Source organism: Sinohyriopsis cumingii, chromosome 18, assembly GCF_028554795.1.
Source record: "Sinohyriopsis cumingii isolate HCF-2022 chromosome 18, ASM2855479v2, whole genome shotgun sequence".
In the NCBI taxonomy this organism is placed as follows: domain Eukaryota; kingdom Metazoa; phylum Mollusca; class Bivalvia; order Unionida; family Unionidae; genus Sinohyriopsis; species Sinohyriopsis cumingii.
The window spans coordinates 51,434,619-51,456,679 of NC_142978.1; the positions used below are offsets into that span (position 1 = coordinate 51,434,619).

Consider the following 22,061-nt stretch of genomic DNA (forward strand, 5'->3'; position numbering starts at 1 on the left):
TCATATGTGTAAGATTTGAAATAGCTTCCTTTGTTTGTTAGGACGATACAGATATCACGAGTTAACGATACTTACCTAATTATATCTGATTTTGTAATCTTGGATAATCTTGAAGGTTAATGATTGCTGTGAGTTACAGTTGTGAATTTCACGCAATGGTAATCGAACAAGTAGCAGTATCTGTAAAATAATACGGTAATATTTGGTAGAAGTTCGCGTGGTAATGTAATACTTGCCATTGGAAGAGAGGTTAATGTCCTACCGTACTAAGTCAGAATTTACGCGGTTTGTGGATAGCAACATGCTTTGAATAATGTAAGTGAATCGTATGTACCTCTAGAGAGTGGGGTATACATACATTATGTGGTAATTTTGTCCTTTAAGGAACAGCTGTCCGGAGACAGTAGTCCAGGGAAGGAAAGAAGGACGAGTTCAGAATAAAAGTATCAGGAAGTTCATGAAGGGGCAAAGCACAGAGCTTAGGAACGATGAACTAAGAGACGTTGATATACGGCAAAAGGGGAGGAAGGTGATCCATATAATCGTGGATATTGCGCCCTTTTCACCTCTCTCTATGATGATGAAATAAATCCGAATTAAATTGTTAAATTCTGCTGATATAATCTAACTTGAATTGGAATTGCTGTTATTAATTTGTTCTGATTAAATTTGTTATTTTCTTGTCAAAGGGGGTTCATATTGCTTTTTTTTCTCCCCAGTATTCTCGCTCAGTCCTCTGTTGAAATTCTATTATTCTTTCACTCCCGCCGGGCTATAATATCGAGGGAGGTCATCCTCTACATAACGCCAGCCAAACCCAATTAACCACCCCTCTTACTAAGAGAGCGACGTTACAACCAGTCATACTATTGCATAAATCTGTTTCAAAATTTCCAAATTAATATTTGAATTTTCGTATAATAGATAATTAGCGAGAAGTAAGTCTTTATACGACTGATCAATAACTGAAAGTACTCTCTGCTATTTAGAACAATAACTAGAGGAATTCCTGAAAACTGGACACAGTCTTTATATATTTGTGTGCGTATCGATCGATTGATATATTGGATCAATCGAGACAAAGTGAAAGAATGACGAAAGTGACTAATAAACTAGAAAATAAAGCTTGTTCTTAATAGACATCCAGCATGCACGAATTTCACTCATTTTATCCGTGAATGGAAACTCTTCGGTGCAAATGTTTATATCAATGTCAATGCAACATGAACAGTTATTTGTGAGAAAGATGATTCGATGTGTTTGGTGAACCTGGAGACGGAAATTTTTGTATTCGAGACGAATGTTAGAAATTCAACAGGCTTTCAGGCTCCGGAAACTTTAACGCTATTGGTCACCTTCTACATTAACGCGTTGTAGTCTTTTTCGTTTGGTGCGGAATGATCGATTACTTGAAATTCGTCGCGTGAAAAGATTTTAGTACTGAGGCTGTTGATCTAAAATCCTTGCCAAGGAATCCAGCAATTTAGTGGATCCCGATCGGCATTGGCCGGAGTCCAACCAATAACCTATAGACCGTGAATCATACATGCTAATTATTCAAATACAGTAGCTCCACCATTAGCAACAAATAGGGATCGAGTTTGTTTTTTTTTTTTTTTTTTTTTTAAAGCACAGAAGATGAAATGATGTACAGTAATAAAATTACTTTATTAAGCGATAATACTGATGCTCAGAGCAAACGTAGTAAACAGATATATGAAACAATTTCACACTGTGCAAAAATTAGAGTATTTTCTTTAGGCTCCGTTTAGCACTATTACACACACAGAACATTCATAAATTGTTTACTGATTCATGTAGAAAAAAATGCTGAATAATACAGGAAATAGAAAAGTGCAAGGTTAGGAAATAAATAAATAAATAAATAAATAAATAAATAAATAAATATAAAATAAAATAAAATAAAATAAAACAAAACAAAACAAAATAAAAGAATTTTTTTAAAAACAAATCATACTTTTCAGCCTTGGTTCCAAGTGAGCAAAACTAATCAAAACAGAACATACCTGTCGTGCAACTTCATTATCCAGACATTTAGACATAAGGAAAGGAGTACCAGAAGGAATCTCTCCCCGGAAAGAACATTATACTTTTGACATTTTTTTTCCGATAAATCAACAATTATTTATATTGCAACAATTGCTTATTTTAATTAGGAGGAATTTGTAAAAGTCTAAATAATGCCATCCTCATTGAAAAAGCCTGGTTTACAAAAGAATCGTCTATTAATGGATGTAAGGAAGTAGTTACAAAAAATGAATATTTTTAATTCTTTCATTCATTTGTCTATCATTATAAGAACCTAAATCATCTCAATAAAATTCACCTCTATTCACATCTTAGACAAATTTTATATTTTGCTTGTAAAAACAAAACAAATTGACATAATTAAAATGTGGAAGTACGTTTCAACAACCATCATTTACATCAAAATACACAGATATAGAAGCATTTGTTTTAGCTGTACCAGTATTTGATGCATCAAGAGTTTTTCCTTTTGCAATTATTATTTCAGTGCAAAATTACCATTTCCAAATGTATATTTCATTATAAAAGATATAGTCGCAAACTCCTTTCTACAACACTGTTATTCACAGCTTTGGAATGTCTCTTGGTTCAATTTTCATACTAGTCGGATACGTTTTCATTCTTCTTTCATTCTCTCTCGTCATGGCTTCGTGGTAATACCCGTAATATTCACCACGCCCCTCTCTTTGAATGGGGGTCCACGCATCCGATTTTGGCCAGGGGTTCTGGAAAATGTCTTTTGGGGGCATGCTGGGTAGATCCCGAGTGTAGCCAGATAACCTCAACTCTGGAGTTCCACTCTGCTTGAGACCGATGTTCTTGTGGTAGTATCCTAGAACATAAAAATTCAGAAAGTTATTGTATCTCTGTAACACCCAGCTTTCAAAACATTTACTTGTGTTAAATATCAATTTATGTTTCCTATGTTTGAAGTTTTCTTTATTTTTATTTCAATTTTTGCTGAACACTTAGCACAGTCGTACCTGGTGGTGACGCTTTGACATCTGATTACATTCTATTGAAACGATTAGAAGAAGAAGAAGAAGAAGAAGAAGAAGAAGAAGAAGAAGAGAAAGAGAGAGAGAGAGAGAGAGAGAGAGAGAGAGAGAGAGAGAGAGAGAGGACGAAGGTTGTTAGACGACGGACAAAATATTTAGCATGATGACATTTGTCGAGTAAACTACCAAAAAAAAAATCTCTGGATTTTGATAATGGATGTGTAGATCACGTGTTTACAAATGCGTAAGAATGCGGAATATAGAAAACAAAATTGAAAACTTAGAGTCCAGGAACAGAAATGTATGATCAGGAATGTAGGGACTGAAGTTAACGTTACCGTCTGTCATCTTGGTTCCTTTACAAAGGGCATGGACTTTGATCAAATACTTTCATAAAATAGTCAATGAGCAAAATCGTCCAGCATGACATGACGGTATGGAAAACTGCAGTGCAGATAGAATGTCGTTGATTAAATTGTGTTTCATATATATATATATATATATATATATATATATATATATATATATATATATATATATATATATATATATATATATATATATATATATATATATATATATATATATATATGTATATATATATATATATATACATTCAGAGAGAGAGAGAGAGCATTTTATTTGCACCCCACCCGGTCGTTTAAACATTCTTTACCAGAGGGAGTGTCCCTTTCTCTTGTAAACGCCACCCACTCCTCTTCTGATTGGAACTCAATTGCATCTCTCTTCGTTACACGTGGCAGCGATCGGGAGTCATGGTAACTGATCCAGGCACGTTCAGATGGGACGTAGTGCGCTTGCCCAGACCAGACATGTGACTTCCAGTCTCCAGATAGATAATTATTGGATGGCGTAGAATAGTGAGGCTTCGGAAGGTCTGTCGCCATGTCTATAATAATAATAATAATAATACGAAGAAGACAAACAAAAACAAAACAATAGCAAATATAATAATAATAATAATAATAATAATAATAATAAAATAAAATAAATAATAATAATAATAATAACATAATGGTAATCGTCATCAACATCAGGCCACAATATCAATATTACTAGTATACTGACGACGACGATGATACAATATGATCATGATACATTTATTAATGACGACCAATACTTACACTTCTGGCATATTTTCTGAATTATTGTAAAAAATGTGTATTGACAATAATCTACATAGTCATTAAGACCGGTAATATGTAAACAGTAGTCTCTTGTCATGACGAGATATATGTATTCACTTGTTCATATTGATTACATACCTGTGTAACCGTGTGATACAGTGTTCCTCTTTATTAAGAATAATCAGTTCAAATAGGCCGTTCAGAATCAAATGCGAATGATAATTAATATTTGCCTACATCAAGATGACAAAACCTCGTATTGTTTTCACTAAATTCACACGACGGGGCTTTTTAAAGTTGACATTGCATTTTCTACAGGGTACAGCGCACACGAATGAAACGAAGTTCTTGAGCAAAGTTAGCTATTTTTCAATAAATACATTTCAACAGTATGCGAAAATATATCAAATTACATCAAATAGAACAATTTCTGCATATTGTATAAGATAAACCCAATAGATAGTGGCTGAATTTGGATATACTTACCTGTATTGTTTATGTATTGGACATATACCTCTCTTTTACCTGACCGGAAGGTGGCACTCTATTGTTTACCTTCGTTGCTAGGATCAAATTCGTCGGTGTATATGTACCATTTCTATTTTTTTACAGGTCCAGTCTGTCGAAGGTGGGATTCATTTCGCTTCTTATCAAAGGTATGTAATCCTCCCTTTACACTCTACCCCCACACACATATTTTAATTTTATACGTGTTCAGTGGAGTTGTTAACAGTAAGATGTTCATACTTCAGTCCTAGTGTATGCAGTAAACGTAAATGACTCACAATCTGAGATTCATGCCTGGTCGACCTTCTCTGTGTTATGCATATGCAAATAGCCGTCAATATTCTAGTATTACGTGTGAATTATCGGTCCACACGTAAGCAATGCTATACAGTATATACATGTATTATATGATGTCATAGTTGTCTACCCCACCTTTGATAACTATTGCTAACAAAATAAAGTATGGCAAAAATGGATTGATGGATTGATGAACGAATGTGTTACGTAATATGAGGTTTATGTACACATACAAAATCAAACATGTTTGTAAGTATTTCACACACACACACACTTGCATGCATACTTCCTTCTTTCTTTCCATCCTTTCGTTCATTGTTTCATATTTCATTCCTTCTTGATTTCTGATATTATTGACTTCCATGTATGCACACCTAACGACCCACATATCTATCTATCTAGCAAACTATGCAAATATAATTGTGTTTAAAAACACGCATAACAATACAGCCTTATATCCCATATTATGCACACAATTTTAACAATATGTACATATTTGAAAAATGTACACATAAATGTGCAGTGCGTTGACATGGATCTTACGAAAAATACGCTAACTGGATATTTCAAGCTTTTTACAGGTCACAGATTACAACCATTGTCAATTCTTCTTCTGAACCGCTCCGGTGGCCTAGTGGTTAGAGCGTCCGCCTCGGATGCGGGAGGTCGTGGGTTCGATCCCCGGCCGAGTCATACCAGAGACTTAAAAAATGGTACTAACAGCTGCCTCGCATGGCGTTCAGCATTAAGAGGTTAGTGTTAGGACTGGACAGCCTGGTGTCAGGATAATGTGACTGGGTGGGACATCATGCTACATGTCTGCGTCATGATGCCCCAGTGCTAGGCATCACTATAAACTGCCACATTGCAGACATCGTAGCGATATGACTGAAAAATTGTTAAAGCTACGTTAAAAATAAAAAAAAAATCACATCACAATTCTTCTTCTTCATCTTCATCATCATCTTATTATTATTATTATTATTATTATTATTATTATTTATTTATTTATTTATTTATTTATTTATTTATTATTATTATTATTATTATTATTATTATTATTATTATTAACAACAACAAACATTTTCCTATCTTTGGCATCATCTTCGATGTTCTTGTCTTGGCAGTTATTTCATACGATATCTGCTTACAAATATATGCATCTAAGAGTAATTGACCCTTTTTAACGAATCTATCTCCTGTCTACAACTTCTGAAGTACTTTGCTGATTTAAAGAACAAATATTCGAAGCCTTTCGATAAAAAGATAGGGAATTATTTGAACCTTCCAGTCGTGCATGTGCTTATATGCAGTATTACCCAACTTCGCTTTGACCTTTCAGAGCTTGCTTTGAACTTTGTGATATGATTCTATAAATGTGCACAGCAGCTGAAGAGTTACATTCCATCTCCAGTAAATAGAAGTGGCTTACCATGGAGGACACGTTTGTACATATGCATAAACCATATGTATGTATGTATGTATGTTTGTGTGTATATATATATATATATATATATATATATATATATATATATATATATATATATATATATATATATATATATATGGATTTGCTCCAAGGGGAGGATATGAATATGCATATAAGGAAGGATATGGATATGCCTCAAGGGGAGGATATAAATATGTAAAAAAGGGATCATGAGGATATGTAAAACGGGGAGAATATCAATATGCATAAAGGGGAGGATATTAATATGTATAAAAGGGAGGATATTAATATGCATAAAGGGGAGGATATTAATATGCATAAAGGGGAGGATATTAATATGCATAAAAGGGAGGATATTAATATGCATAAAGGGGAGGATATGAATATGCATAGAGGGGAGGATATTAATATGCATAAAGGAAGAATATTAATATGCATAAAGGGGAGGATAATAATATGCATAAAGGGGAGGATATTAATATGCCTAAAGGGGAGGATATGAATATGCCTAATGGAAAGATATGGTTATGCATCAAGCGGAGGATATGAATATGTGAAAAGGGGAGGATATTCATAGAACAGGCGTAAAAGTTTGGCGATAACAGGGCCTGGTGTAAACTCCATTTCGTGAGAACGAAATTAGCCAATTCGAGTTCTTTACACAAAAATTTAGTCAAATGGCAATGTTTGAGTATTTTTCACATGGTAATGTTTGAGTATTATTCACATGTAAATGTTTGAGTAATTAGCAAGACACACGTCTATTAAATGGGTTAATTTTGAAAAAAATCTTGTTGATGTTAATCTTACTGCTGGTAAAATACATTTGGAAGTCTCTGCGAGCTTTTAATATGGTAATCTCGAAGATCAAGGCTATTTTGTTCATCTCTACATTACTATGTAGTTCTGAATCCGAGACATTTATAAGGGAAGTTGAGTGCATGTACAGCAAACACATCAGAGAAGAATGTTGTCATATCTCTATGCTACTTTCATCAGTGACATTTCTTTATCTGTAATATTAGGGAAACAACGCGATGCCGAAAGAAAACAGCTGATCAAATGGCTATTTCCATGTGCACCTGAACCTGAATTAGTCTAAAGTATACAAACTTCAGCAGTTAATAACACAAAAAGATGAGTTTGCTAGAGCAGACAATAATAATTGAGAATGCAATAAATTAATTGAAAAATATAAAAGAACAAACAATTTTATTGAAAAACTTGTTTTCCACTAAATTACCCCTGAAGTCCAGATATTGAAAAAGGCCGAGCAAACAAAGCAGTCCTTTGAAAGGTGCACATTTGAAGTAAAGCCAAGGTATATATTTTATTAACCAAATTATGCACATCAATCATACACCAAAAGAAAGAGAATTGAAAGCTATGTTAACAGTATCTAAAATATACAATGTTCTTTTTAAATAATCCGGATTACCAGTAAAGATATCCTGGGCAATTTGTTTCTTCTTAAAAGTCAATTCCTATTCATAGTGCGCAGCTGTAAAGTGGAACCTTAAGTCAAATATGAAGATTTGTGCAATTCTTTTCTCGTTTGCATATCATCGTGGATGATTTTCTCAATAAAATGGTACATTAATATTAATGATATGCATAAAATAAGCTAATTATGCGTATCTTGATTTTGTTGATACAAATGCCTAATGGTAGTATTGCGTGTCAAATGTCTTCAGTTGGAAATTAAGTCTTAGAACATCGCAACTTAAATTTGAAACTGTTGGGTTAGGTAAAAGAAAGATATAGCAAAATATTTACATCCATTGATTTGTAACAAATTCAAGGTAAAGATGATAATGGAGTAGATCTGTGTGCTTCTGTAAAGATTGGAATCATTGTAGCAATAAACATAGCATCTCAAGATTTTACTTCACCTAATAATAAATGGTAATTTATCTCGTTGATGTTTATTTTGTGTATCATTCAAACGTTGTTATATGAATTGAATCATCGCTGAAAACGCCGGTATGAGTTTTATATCAGATGTACTATTGTTGGTATTGGGTTTCATATAACTTTGTAATAGACCTACCCAGAATGTATTGACAAGTGCATCACATATAACTTTAATAGACCTACCCAGAATGCATTGACAAGTCCATTACATATAACTTTAATGGACCTACCCAGAATGTATTGGCAAGTGCATCACATATAACTTAAAACATTTATATTTTACTGTAACCCTTTAATTTTGAGGACGTTCCGTCGCCTTGTGGTTAGAGCGTCCGCCTCGGATACTGGAGGTCGCGGGTTCGAAGCCCGGCCGAGTCATACCATATAGATATAGAAATGGTACTACAGCTGCCTTGCTTGATGCTATGCATTAAGAGGTTAGCGTTATGACTGGTTAGCCTAGAGTTAGGATAATCTGACTGGGTGGGACGTGATGCTGCATGTCTGTGGCAAGATGTCCCAGTCCTAGACATCACTATACAACTGTCACACTGCAGACATCGTAGCGATATGACTGATTATTTTTAAAGCTACATTAAAATCCAAATCACACACACACACACACACACACACACACACACATTTGATTTGGAACTCCAACGTGGACATAAAAACAATTGGAGACATTATAAAAAATATTTCATTTTCAGTTCTAAAATTTAAAACATACAATTGTCAATCCCACGAAGATTGTTATGAAGAATGTCATTGCCAAATTGTAACAAACTACAAGAGGCGCATGGTTAAGTACAAATAGCTATATGGTTCAAACTGAACTTTGCTAAAATTCTTTAAAAGTATTTTAAAGTCACACGTGTGTGTGTGTTATTGGCTATGCTTTAATATGCTAACCGTTTTGAATACAATGCAAATTAACAGACTTAGCCACGTCAAGCTTCTTATACTATACACATTTAACATACTTAGGTCAGTTCACTTTCATACAGCAGATGTATTGTACAGACTTAACCTCATCCGCTTACCTATATTATGGAAATATACAGACTTAGCCCCATCCCCTTTTCTATATTATGAAAATTCACAGGCTTAACCCCATCCCCTTTCCTATATTATGGAAATTGACAGGCTTAACCCCATCCCCTTTCCTATATTATGGAAATTGACAGGCTTAACCCCATCCCCTTTCCTATATTATGGAAATTCACAGGCTTAACCCCATCCCCTTTCCTATATTATGCAAATATACAGGCTTAGCCCCATCCGCTTACCTATATTATAGAAATCTACAGGCTTAGCCCCATCCGCTTACCTATATTATGGATATCTACAGGCTTAGCCCCATCCGCTTACCTATATTATGGAAATCTACAGTTTTAGCCCCATCCGCTTACCTATATTATGCACATTTACACATTGGAATTAGGCATTTGCATTACTCCAGAAGATCAAGCACATATATTACCATGCAGTTTTGCATACGTACGCAAAATCCGTTCACAGGACAACATTTACATGTTCAAGTAAATATCCATACGTTTACAAATTTGAACATATATGTAAACTGGTACATGTAAACGGATTGTAAGAAGTTGGTACCCGTTCAGTGCAGGAAAGAAACAAAATACAAATCATAGGTATGCGACCAAGTCAGAAAAGATAAGCACACGAACCTATCAGTACATTTTGGATTTAGGACACCGAACACTAGGCTGCAACTGGACCAAATGCACCTCATACACCGTTTGCAGTTATGTCATGTGCAACCATCGCTATGCAACATACTTCTGTGCGTTGCCTAGGACATGACGTCACAGAGTTGCTATTGGCTGGAAAAATTATAGTACGTTGACTATATCTGGCTCTGCGAAGAGATTATGTCAGTCGATTGTTTAGACGTTGGACAAGACGAGGCTAGACACATTGATACAAAAATGAACTTTTCCAGACGTTTATGATAAAACTCGTCTATGACTGGGGCGCTGTGAAATATATAATTTTAAGCAGGGTAGTCGAGAGCGATCATGGGCCCAGGGCCCTTTCCTAGTTCTTGTTAAAAAAAAGTTTTCTTTTATAAAATTGAAAGGTGTAGTTCGGACCGAACCCGGGCATTTGGGATATATTCCTAGTTTCCCCCTCCCCCTCTTGTCGGGCCTGATGATAAGAACTCTTATGGAAAATTTCACGAACTGGTCATATTAAAAGTTTTAAGTTATGGAACTCCTCTATCTTGTCCATTAAATAACAACAAGAAGAAACTGAACGAAACATAAAAGTATGGACAAACAGCTTTTCTGGCAAAATGATCTTACCCAGACTTATATTCTGTTTTATTGCAGGCATGATAGAAATTTCCTAAATATTTTCAAATTAATAAATTAAATTTTCACAGAGAGAGAGAGAGAGAGAGAGAGAAATACTACATAATCGGATACAACGAGTATGAACATTACACACATGACATGTACAACGAGCATGAGCAATACATACATTTTACGGTGGCCGGACAAAATGGTAGCGGACAAGATGGTACGGACAAATTGGTATGGACAAAATGTTAAGTGGACATAATGGTATTGGACAAATTGGTATGGATAAAATGGTGCGGACAAAATGGTATGGGACAAAATGCTACTAGGATTAAATGGTATAGACAAAATGGTATGGATAAAATGTTGCAGACAAAATGGTATGGGACAAAACGGGATAAAATGGTACATATATTATAATTTCGCTTGCTAATAAATAATTACCTAAAATCATAATAAAATTTAATATTTATACACATTAAAATATTCACGCATCCATAAACTAACTGAAAAAGATACCAATACAAATGATTTTTTTTATTAAATTCGTGTAACTTCGGAAATGTTAATTGTATTTTATAAAATAAAATAAAAACTCAAGTGAAACTGCAAATAACTTATGCAGAATCTACAAAATCTACAAAATGCAGCCATACCAAATTGTAATTCAATGAAATTTTAATGACTGAAAAAAATTCGCAACAATTTTGAATCAACAAAATCAGTCTTCCATGACCTAAAAGCAATTTATGTCAATATACCTGTGCATTCAACCCAGACATAAGCTAATGGACAATGGTTTTTCAAATCATCTGAGACAGAGTTTATGTTAGTCTCATTTTTAAATCAGACAACTAAAAATAACTTTATGATGACCTTCATCAACCTGCTTTCTGGCATTAAAATTAAGCATTTACCATGAAGCCTAGGAATAACTTGATCAAGTGTTTGTGTCACGCTACCATGTTCTTCCTTCCCTTTAAAAAGGCTTTCAAAAAGTTATTTTTTATTACAAAATTTTAAGTTCTTCTAACTACACCTAATTTTTCGTGTCCCGTCGTTTGCGCGCATGCCAAAAAAAACGCGCCGTTAATATATTACAGCAATTGTGACATTTGCGATTAGTGGAAAAGTGACACCCTAGAAAGCCTGGAAAGACTTACGAGAGCTGTGTATATTTGGTAGGGTACCATTTTGTCTGTACTATTTAATCCTAGTACCATTTTGTCCGTATCATTTTATCTGCACCATTTTATCCATACCAATTTGTCCAATACCATTATGTCCACTTAATATTTTGTCCATACCATTTTGTCCGTACCATTTAGTCCGCTACCATTTTGTCCTAGTATCCATTTTACTCGTCACAAGAGATATACATTTTCATCCACTAAGAAAATAAGACAAAATCATTACACACATATAGTGCATAACATTTGACTATAACACAAAATCTAAGGGGCCCCGAGTGGCCGAGTGGTCTAAAGCGTTCTCCGTTACGGATCACTGCCATCTCACCTCTATCTGCGTGGGTTCGAGTCTCGGATTCGGCTAATGTGGTTATGTGAGAAAGCGTGCCAGTAGCTTCTCGTGGGTCGGTGGTTCTTTCCGGGGTTTTCCCGGGTTCTTCCTTCACCATTAATACTGGCCGCCATGTATAGCCTATCATGCTGAAAAATGGCGTTAAACCCTACAACAACAACAACAACAGAATCCAAAATTAAAATGCACAACTAGAAACCACATCATATCAGATGATAACTAAAGCTGTTTGACACAAAATTATTAAGCCATCAAAACGTATTCATCATCATGAACTGCAAAAATTTTAACCATTTGTAGCTACATCCACGAACTTAAGTCACAGTTGCGAATTCTCTCTCTCTCTCTCTCTCGCTCTCGTTTGTCCTTTGTTTCTATGACGTTAGGTCTGTTTTCTGACTATATATTCATATAAATGTAGCTGACTTGTTCTGCGTCGATGTGGAATGAAAAACTGGATCGATTAAATAATGAATAAACAAGATGTTTTTTCTTATTTTTGTAGATGGCAAAACCTGAATATAGTACCGGTCTAGGAACAAATCTTGCTGCAAGAGGACCGAGAAATATGGTACCACTCCACAATTACTTGAGTGGGGATGGCAAATCGCACGTGTACAAAGGGCCTGGCTACTACGTGCCCAGCGAACTAAGGTGGATTTCTTATGACATGGTTAGAGCCTTGCCACGGGAAACAAGAAGAGACGCCATACTGTTTGAATCGGAAGACGAATGGAGGGCATGGCAAGGGAGAAGAGATAAACCACATTCATCGTCAGGTTTGTTTTATATGCCTCTGCCCGAATTTCCCTATAAGTTCTGATGAGTTGTCTCCCATTCACAGCATACACATTGTCGATTCCAGATCGTATATTTTGTTTTGACACCTGTACACTCGTACTGAGTGCAAGAATAAACCAAAACAAAATTCCAGGTTTCTATCTCACTACTGCAGTACCATTTGTACACACTAACATACTGTACTGGGTATAAGAACAAACTAAAATAATTATCCAGCATTTATATCACACAGGGTAGCAGAGTATTTTCACACTATGCATTGTGATACCACACCACTAAAACTAAATACAACGACAAAATAATGTTTACTCGTGCAGCCAGACTAGGGGTCAATTTGAAGGCGTAAATATGGCGCATCTGCCTGGTATTTTAAATCTAAGATGTAGATCGATAAAATGATATAGTGTTAGTGGCCAGGTTTTCACAATAGCCATGGAATTGTATAGACAGATGTATACATGATAGACAGTGTTACCCACACTAGTCCCGTGTCCGCTGATACTTGTATGTCCATTAAAGACAAGTGTTGACATCTATTGACATCTTGAACAGCTATTTCACAACACAAAAACATAATGCATGCAAAACTAAGACCAGAGCTTAGTGTTCCATAGCAAATAGCCTTGATATTGTCTTTTGTTTCTCTACTGATTTATCTGTGAAAAAATATATATTTGTTACCTGAATAATCAACTGGGATTTTGTTGTAAGACCTGTCTCTGTGCACATTGCTTTCGAATGATACACACATAGCTGGGATTTGTCAGTCTCTAATGTTTTATTTGCTTACTATGTTTCGGTTGATTGTCCATTGTTGAACTTCAAGATCATTTCCGACTGAATGTTGAAAACGAAGTGAAGAAACAGCTTTATCTTCTTACTTCATGAGCAAAAGATCCAAGCAATTTACAGCATTACCCAGTGGCGTCACTAGGGGGGTGGGGGGTGGGGGTGAGAGGGGAAGAGGATGCGGACCGCACCGGGTGACACCAAAATGACTGTCTATACAAGTTTTGAAATTGTGTGCGGGTATGGGGTCCATGGGGGTGGCACCATGAGTTACCGCACATAACTGTCTATAAAATGTTTGAAATTTTGTGCAGGAAGGAGGTCCATGGGGGTGACACCGTGAGTTATCGCATTGGGTGACACCAACCCTAGTGACACTACTGGTATTACCTATCAACTAATATACTGCATTGGAGACTCTTTTCTTTGCAATATTTAGATGTTTTTACCTTTTCTTGTTATTTCTTACAATTTTTAGATTTTACATTTTCTTTCTAGTATGTACGTTTTCCACGCTACCTGCAAGTTAAATTCTACGTTTTTATTTAGAGTTATATGAAGTACTTTATATGGTTATCTGACAATGATATATCCATCACAGTCTATCTCTATTTGTGGGTCCGAGTCTCGACTTGACCATCTTGGATAAGTGAGAATGATTGCCAGTAGCTTTCCGTGGGTCAATGTTTCTTCCCAGAGTCTTCCTTCCCCAAATATAATGGCTGCCATGTCTAGCTTTGTACGTACAATCGTGATGAAGAGTGCACCAAAGTCATGTGAACTTGATCAAATTCCAACATCACTGCTGCTTGAGCGCTTAGATCCAGCATCGCCTTCACTAACTAATGTTATTAATACCTCTCTCTCATCCGGGGAATTCCCATCATTTTTCCAAAACTGCCATTGTAAAGCCTCTGCTGAAGAAACCAACACTAGACCATAACGATTTAAAGAACTACAGCCCAGTTTCTAATCTCCCATTCATATAAAAAATCTTAAAAAGGTTGTTCTATCTCAGCTTGTATCTCATCTAAATTCAAACAGTCTTTTTAGCAATGTACAATCTGCATATCGCCCTTGCCACATTACTGAAACTACTCTTCTAAATGTAGTTAATGACATTCTTTCTGCGTTGGACAGCGGAAAGATTACAGTCCTCACCCTCCTTGATTTGTCTGCAGCATTTGACACAACGGACCATGATATATTACTTCACCGTCTCCAGCATGTATTTGGCATTCATGATACAGCCTTACTGTGGTTCAAGTCCTACTTGGTCAACAGGACAAAAATTGTATCTGCAAATGGAATACACTCCAGCCCAGTTGATCTATGTTGTGGTGTTCCACAGGGGTCTGTTTTTGGCCCTGTTCTCTTCATTATGTACACTCAGTCGCTCTCAAGTGTCATAGATCATCATCCAGTGTCTCACCAATTGTACGCTGATGATACCCAAAATTACAAATCTAGCCACCCAACTGAAGTTGATACTACCATCCAAGGTGTAGAAGGTGCATTTCTGTTGTGAAATCATGGATGACATGTAACAAGCTGCAGATGAATGATTATAAAACTGAGGCCATTCTGATCACAACACAAAGACTTTCTCATTCACATCCTCTACCTCAAACAATACATATAAGCAACATCAACATTAAATTCACACAATCAGTACGAAACCTAGGTGTTACTCTGGACAGTACTCTCACATTGCACCAACATGTCATGAACATATACAAGGCTGCATATCTTGAGCTGAGACGCATCAGCTCAATTCGAAAACATCTTTCAGTTGATGCCACTAAAACACTTGTATGTTCATTAGTACTTTCAAGACTGGACTACTGTAACTCAATTATGTCTGGTTCATCTCAATAACTACTCCAGAAACTTCAACAAGTTAAAACACAGCTGCCCGGATCATACTTAGAGTACTACGATCAGAGCACACCTCCCCGCTGCTCTGTACCCTACACTGGCTATCCATTCGATCCAGAATCAAACACAAAATTTGTTCTCTGTGCTACGTTTCACTGTCGGACTCTAGTCCAACATACTTATCCGATCTCACCCATGTGAACACACCAGCAAGATACTTACGCTCCTCTTCTGACAATCGTATACTCATTATTCCCACTATGAAAACAAAGTCATATGGACAGCGTTCTTTTGCATACCAAGGCTCAGCAACGTGAAATGAATTGCCCACTGAACTTAGACACAAAAACACAGTGATCACATTCAAGAGGGCTCTCAAAACTCACTTATTTCGACTGTAAGAACAAACTTAAAGGCCTAATAATGTTTCCTACCTGAAATATTATCAGCAAGTTTCTTTAATTATCTTTTTAGTGTTTTTCTAATTTCATAGTGTTTGTTTTTGTAATAGTATTATTATATGTTTTTTTTTATCTTATAGGTGTTGTCTAATGTTGTAAAGCGCTTAGAGCCTCTAAAGATTAGGCGCTATACAAGGTCCTCGTTATTATTATTATTAGCTCAAAAATGATGTTAACCCCCACCACACCGAACAGATTTTTTTTGTGGTCGTCGCCATTTTCAGATTTGTTGCAAGAAAATTTGCGAGAGAGAGAGAGAGAGGGAACGGATATATTTCGTCGAGTATATAAAAATAGTTGAGCTTTTCACTCACGAGATGGCATCTATCTTTTATTCACTCTGAACAGTCAACGTTTCGTTTTGTTTTATGTTCAAACGTATTGACCAGCAATATGCATAAACAGATGGAAGTATCAGCTTTCTTACTGTATCTAATATGATAATTTCAGATGTTTACATTCAGCTGTGTTTTTTGTATATTAGCACATAATATATCAGTTGTGCTGTAATTCTCCTTCAAGGTAAAAGTACATAAATATGTGAAGAAAAGCAAGCATAAACACGTTGTGGGATATGAACCTGATTCTCCTTTATGATAGGTGGCGGTACTTAGACAAAGCAATGTCAAAATGGCATATCAAATTTATTAGTCATAATGTTATCGATGTCGATCAACGGCATTGAAAAAAAATTGTGTGGTAATTCACTGGAATGAAATTATGAGATGTATTTCTCCTGGAAAATCCAGTAATTTACAGCACAAAATAAAATTATGTTAACAAAAGACTTGGATATGTAGGTATGACCTAGAGGAGAAATACGTAATTGAGTATAGCGGCGGTTATGCGGTTATTCCAAAACGTGGAGTTATATAAATTGGTCCCTGGCGCAAGGAAATAAAAACGTACATGACCAAATTGAGAGATGAAAACAGTAGCTGAATGAGAATTGCAGGCACATGGTCACATGGTTTCATAATTAAGAGACAACATTAGATCAGATGTGACATTGAAAATGTTTGGAATTCTAATAATTGATCTCTACTGAAGATCAGGTTACTTAACAAGAGCTGAATGTGTCAGGTAACAGGATGTATACATTGCCCATACCATTATGGTGGCCGCTATTGACCTTTCTAACCATGAAAGACAATATGTTCACTAGTCAAGCACCAGAAGCGTGAAATCCAGTGTTGTTGTTGTATTGTTTAACGCCATTTTTCAGCACAAGATAGGCTATACATGGCGGCCAGTATTAATGGTGGAGGAAGAACACGGGAAAACCCCGGAAAGAACCACCGACCCACGAGAAGCTACTAGCAAGCTTTCTCACATATCCACATTGGCTGAATCCGAGACTCGAACCCACGCAGACAGAGGCGAGATGGCAGTGATCCGTAACGGAGAGCGCTTTAGACCACTCGGGGCCCCCGTGAAATCCAATGAAGACAGATTTAAAAATGTAAAATGTATTCGAAAGAGCACAATATGAAAGTTGATAATTCAAGATGGCTATATTTTTTCATTGACAGGATTGTTAACAGTATTGCTTAGTCTTCCTTCCCTGCAGACTGTAACGCCTAAAAGTAAATTTGCCACCTCAGTTCTCGTCAATTTTATGTATGACGCATTTTGTTTAGTACTGAGTCTTGTACGGCCTTCAGTATTTAAAGATTCTTTAATTTTCAAAAATCAATTTGTTTCAAAGTTATCAATATAGCACTCCATTCAGATAGAGTCAACTCAAACGTAAATGACACAAATCCAGCGTAGTGATTAAAATCCGTTTAAAGTAATGTAATCAAATGTCCGTTCATTAGGAAATCCGCCTATGTTATTATTATAAATAATAGAGTTATCACTGATGCCACCGTGTAGGTTATAACGTTGACCAATTCTTGGAAATGTTCTCAGTTCTAAAATTGACAAAATTGTATGTGTCCTCTTAATTTATTTTTTATCTAATTTTGAAACTCGTGTTTTAGGCACAGTTTTGCCTGTTATCTGTTGATATGTTACATTTAAATGCCTATTTTTAAATTCCTATTTGTATTGTTCAGTTTTATTACAATGTACATTTCCATTAAAAACTCCCAAACTCTGTATCCAGCTGACCTGTGGCTAACTAAATAAGGGATAAAGGATTTAACAAGTAGATGTATATTCTTAAGGAAGCTGAATACAAAATGAAATGGTGAAAGTCAAAATTATGTCATCAAAACTATTTGGAAATGTCTAGGAACATGACCAATTCACAAGTTCAACATGAAAATTTTAAAGAAATTATAAAAAGCAACATCCTCTAGGGAGCAAGACTAAAACTGTTATTCAACAAGAGTATGCCATTTGTTGCCATGGCTAGTGGACATTACATCAACTGTTTCTCTTTTGCTGATAATGTGCAAGATATTGTTAACTGATGGTTTAGAAAGTACTTTTCCATTAGAAAGCAAAGATATTTTTTCCTTCAATAAATATTGCTAATTATGTTTTGTCATAAACAACATCAGTCTTATTTGGTGTTGTTGTTTGTGTGATAAATTTGAAAGTTTCAAGTTATCATTATATTTTTGATCATAATAATTTTAATGATATCCATCTGTTTTTTTCTTACGTAAGGCCATTTGTTATCTTTCTAAGACATTGTGAATTAAACAGTAGCTGTCTGGATTGACTTTTATCAAGAGTAAACTTAAAATAGTATAAATTATTTGACCGCTTATGCATAAATACCACTGTTTGCTTCAATAGCTCTTAATTTCGTTTTTGAGACTTAGGCAGTCATCCAGACAGTACACGTTAGAACCAAGTGATCAAACATTAATTACTTATACATGAACAAGAGAAGGATGTCAACGAGACAAGCTGTCATATGATTATATTTGTACCCTAGCTTTTAAGTTCCCTGAAGGTGTTCGGGGGCGACCAGTCAGGATAATGAAGCGAAGCAATGCTTAGATTGATTTTTGCGGTCAGATTTTAGTAGACGATAGTGTCACAACGCGTTTAAACTAGATTGACCCTAAAAGAAGCATTAAAGATGTGAATCTGCATTATCATACAATTTATCTACTAAGATATTAGTCAGACACATTGTCATCTGAGGGTCTTTACATGTGCGTACGGAAATATGTTGGAGGCGACAGCAAAATAACGGCAAGTTACAGTCCATGTCTTTTTAAAATAAATACTCAGAGGATTCTCTGAGGAGCAGGAGGAATGGGTTTATATGAAGTTTTGTTCACGATACGATGTTCATCCTACCAGGTATTTGTACCTGGTGCCATCTATTTAATAGCCTCTTTGATTTCGGTAACAGCGTTTATATGATCAGTTCTATCCATTATTAAACTCAGCTGTGGCAAGCGTTTGAAGAAATGTTTGAGAGTAGCCGGCTCGAATTTTTTAAAATCAGTTTTAGAATATTTGTACCATGAAAAGTCATCTGATAAATTAAGGCAGCCTGAATGTTTCCACGTTATATATTTCTATTATATGAACACAAAAATGAATATATCATGAAGTTTTTCAGAGTGAAAGACATTCAGACATTTGTCTTATACAGTCTATATATATTCCAGGCTTGTCAATGTCAGGATATCCTAGAGATTTCACCGGTGTTCCAGTGCCAACTCTCCTTCCTTACAAAACCTTCGGCTTCAACCGACCTTGGAATGGGGCTGGTTACTTCGTGCCTTCTACCAATCGCTGGTTTCGGGACCAGGACAGTCCGGGAATCCCAAACGAGGCTATGCTATTTTACAACGAAGAGGACTGGATGAAGTACAAATACATGCAGGAAAAACAAGATTGTCCTAAAGTGTAGATTTTGTTCATTGAATACTTAAACACAGAAAATCTTTCTCGTTTCATATGTAGCAACGTCACACTTTATCCAATATATATTTTCGAGGTCTTACAAAAACAAGGAAACAAGTTTCGTGTGTGTACAAAACGTTCCACGTTCACGATTATGGATTATTTGTCTACTCTTATATTAGAATTTATAATGAATCAATACGCTACCCGATTTGAATGTTTTCATAAGCACTATTGTTGATGTTCTTTTTGCTGCAGTTATAAAGAATGTGCTTGAAAAGCACACTTCATCGAGGTACAAAGTTTACAGCTTGTTTTTACTTGTCATGCATACATGTATGTTTTTAGCCTCTACTGCGGACAAAAAGGAAGAAATCATATAGTTTGGAAAGGTATTATGAACCTAGCTACATTTACAAATACTACTTTGCAGGTGTAATTCAACTGTAAGGGACCTTTATGGACCCACAGGTTGAGGACAAACTATCAGGGTTCCTTGAACCCATAAAAGCCTGGAGGAGGTGGCACCATTCCCTTCCCCAGGAACAACGAGCAGACTGCGGTGCAGTCAGAAAAAAGTGGCACATGCACAATTGTGCGCACGCCACTATAATTAAACTCAACAACAACAAAATAATACACTAGTTTAGTCATTTTAAACTATTTTAGAAAGATAAAATACATGTTGCTGGATCGTATTTTTATGGTGCCAGGCAGTGTATGAACTTTATTTTATAAATGAAAACGAGAGATAAAGTTGAAAGACAATAGCTTTTGCCCCCTCTTTTGCTCGCGTTCTAGAAACTGTTATTTTTGGTGTGGCGGGTAAGGAAATGCATTTATAAACTATTTAAAGATTGCTGCGTCTTGGTGAAAACAAAATGGTTAGTTGTTTGTACAGAGTAAATAGTAACTGTGTAAGCAAAAATATGGTTCAGATCAAGTCAAAAGCTCAAATCGAATCCAAAAGTAAAGCAGTCTTGCTATACGGATTCAAGAGATAAAGTCGGTTCCAAAAACTTAAATTTGAAAGACTCGATTCACCCCCAACTAATGTTAACTCTAACAAAATGTCCAACAATTATTTACAAATAGCTACCACAAATGCATCCTCCTGTATTCAGTGTATCCTTGGGAAAGACGCTTAGTTATCGGCACAGTATAATCGTTGATTTACTAAACGTGCAGCTAAAGCAAACAAAGCTAAACCTTTATAACGTGATAAAAGTACGAAAGAATCAACAAAATGGAATGCACACTAAAGTGTTAAATATTTCACATTGATTTTGATTTGATAATTGAAAATAAGTGTATTGTGTTTTCTACAGTAAAACAATTTTAACCGGTATGAAATGTATATGATTTAATGTTTCGTTTATGCTTTTACTAATTGGTGCAACTTCGTAGACAGCATCTACATGCGACATCTGAGCTTCCTTAAAATTCGTACGACATTTGAACTACCTTAAAATTCGTAAGACATTTGTACTACTTTAAAGGTCTTAAATATCGAAATTTTGTAAAGTTAGATGAGATTCCGAAACGCATTTTTTTTTTCAAAACATTTTTATTATTTCCTGGAGAGATTGGCAATGGGATCAGACCATTTGTTGTCACAACATTAAAGTCTTCTCCCTTACAGTTATTAATTATTATTGCATATGCATATCATCAACATAGATTCGAAATATTTAATCTAGTTACATCTAATTTAATGTTGTGAAAATAAAGAAATGAAGATGTGTGTGTGTGTGTGTGTGTGTGTGTGTGTGTGAGAGAGAGAGAGAGAGAGAGAGAGAGTCAATGGCTGTGTTCCAGTCAATACACACCTGTAAGTTTATGCATATAGAGTGTAAAATTTAACAATGAACTCTGCTTAGAAAGAAGTAATGGTTCTAACTCTTCCCAAATTTTCATGGCACGTTTTCTGTCCGCTATGAGCGCAATGTATTTTTGTAATATAATATATTCTGTAAAGTAGCTTTTAAGGCCATTTAAATTATGTATGTCTCTTTTCATCTTGTATATGCATATGTAATATTTGGTAAGAAGACGAATAAAATTAAAAGTTTCTTATCCAA

General features: G+C 35.5%; 2 protein-coding genes across 3 annotated transcripts; one reads left to right on the forward strand and one right to left on the reverse strand.

The window, feature by feature from the left end:
- Window positions 1-1,649: 1,649 nt before the first annotated feature.
- LOC149776632 (uncharacterized) lies at window positions 1,650-10,156 on the reverse strand. 2 transcript variants are annotated; one of them, XM_089941134.1, is made up of 3 exons: window positions 10,055-10,156; window positions 3,724-3,957; window positions 1,650-2,881 (listed from the first exon to the last, which is right to left on the reverse strand). In XM_089941134.1, exons 2-3 carry the CDS (start codon window positions 3,953-3,955, stop codon window positions 2,613-2,615), a joined length of 501 nt encoding a protein of 166 aa, XP_089797260.1. In that variant the 5' UTR covers window positions 3,956-3,957; window positions 10,055-10,156; the 3' UTR covers window positions 1,650-2,612. The 2 variants fall into 2 exon arrangements, with proteins under 2 accessions (XP_089797260.1, XP_089797259.1); XM_089941133.1 differs by lacking the exon at window positions 10,055-10,156 and adding an exon at window positions 4,682-4,813.
- On the forward strand, window positions 4,746-22,061 carry LOC149776633 (uncharacterized). The gene is made up of 3 exons (XM_089941132.1): window positions 4,746-4,851; window positions 12,738-13,011; window positions 19,743-22,061. The coding sequence occupies exons 1-3, from the start codon at window positions 4,783-4,785 to the stop codon at window positions 19,985-19,987; spliced, it is 588 nt and encodes a 195-aa protein (XP_089797258.1). The 5' UTR covers window positions 4,746-4,782; the 3' UTR covers window positions 19,988-22,061.

Bases quoted from the DNA above. Each gene is read 5' to 3' on its own strand.
- LOC149776633 (XM_089941132.1), top strand. From the start codon at position 4,783: ATGTACCATTTCTATTTTTTTACAGGTCCAGTCTGTCGAAGGTGGGAT. The intron at 4,852-12,737 runs GTATGTAATCCT...TTATTTTTGTAG, and splicing joins CATTTCGCTTCTTATCAAAG to ATGGCAAAACCTGAATATAG. The intron at 13,012-19,742 runs GTTTGTTTTATA...TATATATTCCAG, and splicing joins TAAACCACATTCATCGTCAG to GCTTGTCAATGTCAGGATAT.
- LOC149776632 (XM_089941134.1), bottom strand. From the start codon at position 3,955: ATGGCGACAGACCTTCCGAAGCCTCACTATTCTACGCCATCCAATAAT. The intron at 2,882-3,723 runs GTAAAGAATGTT...TTTATGTTCTAG, and splicing joins AGAAAGGGACACTCCCTCTG to GATACTACCACAAGAACATC.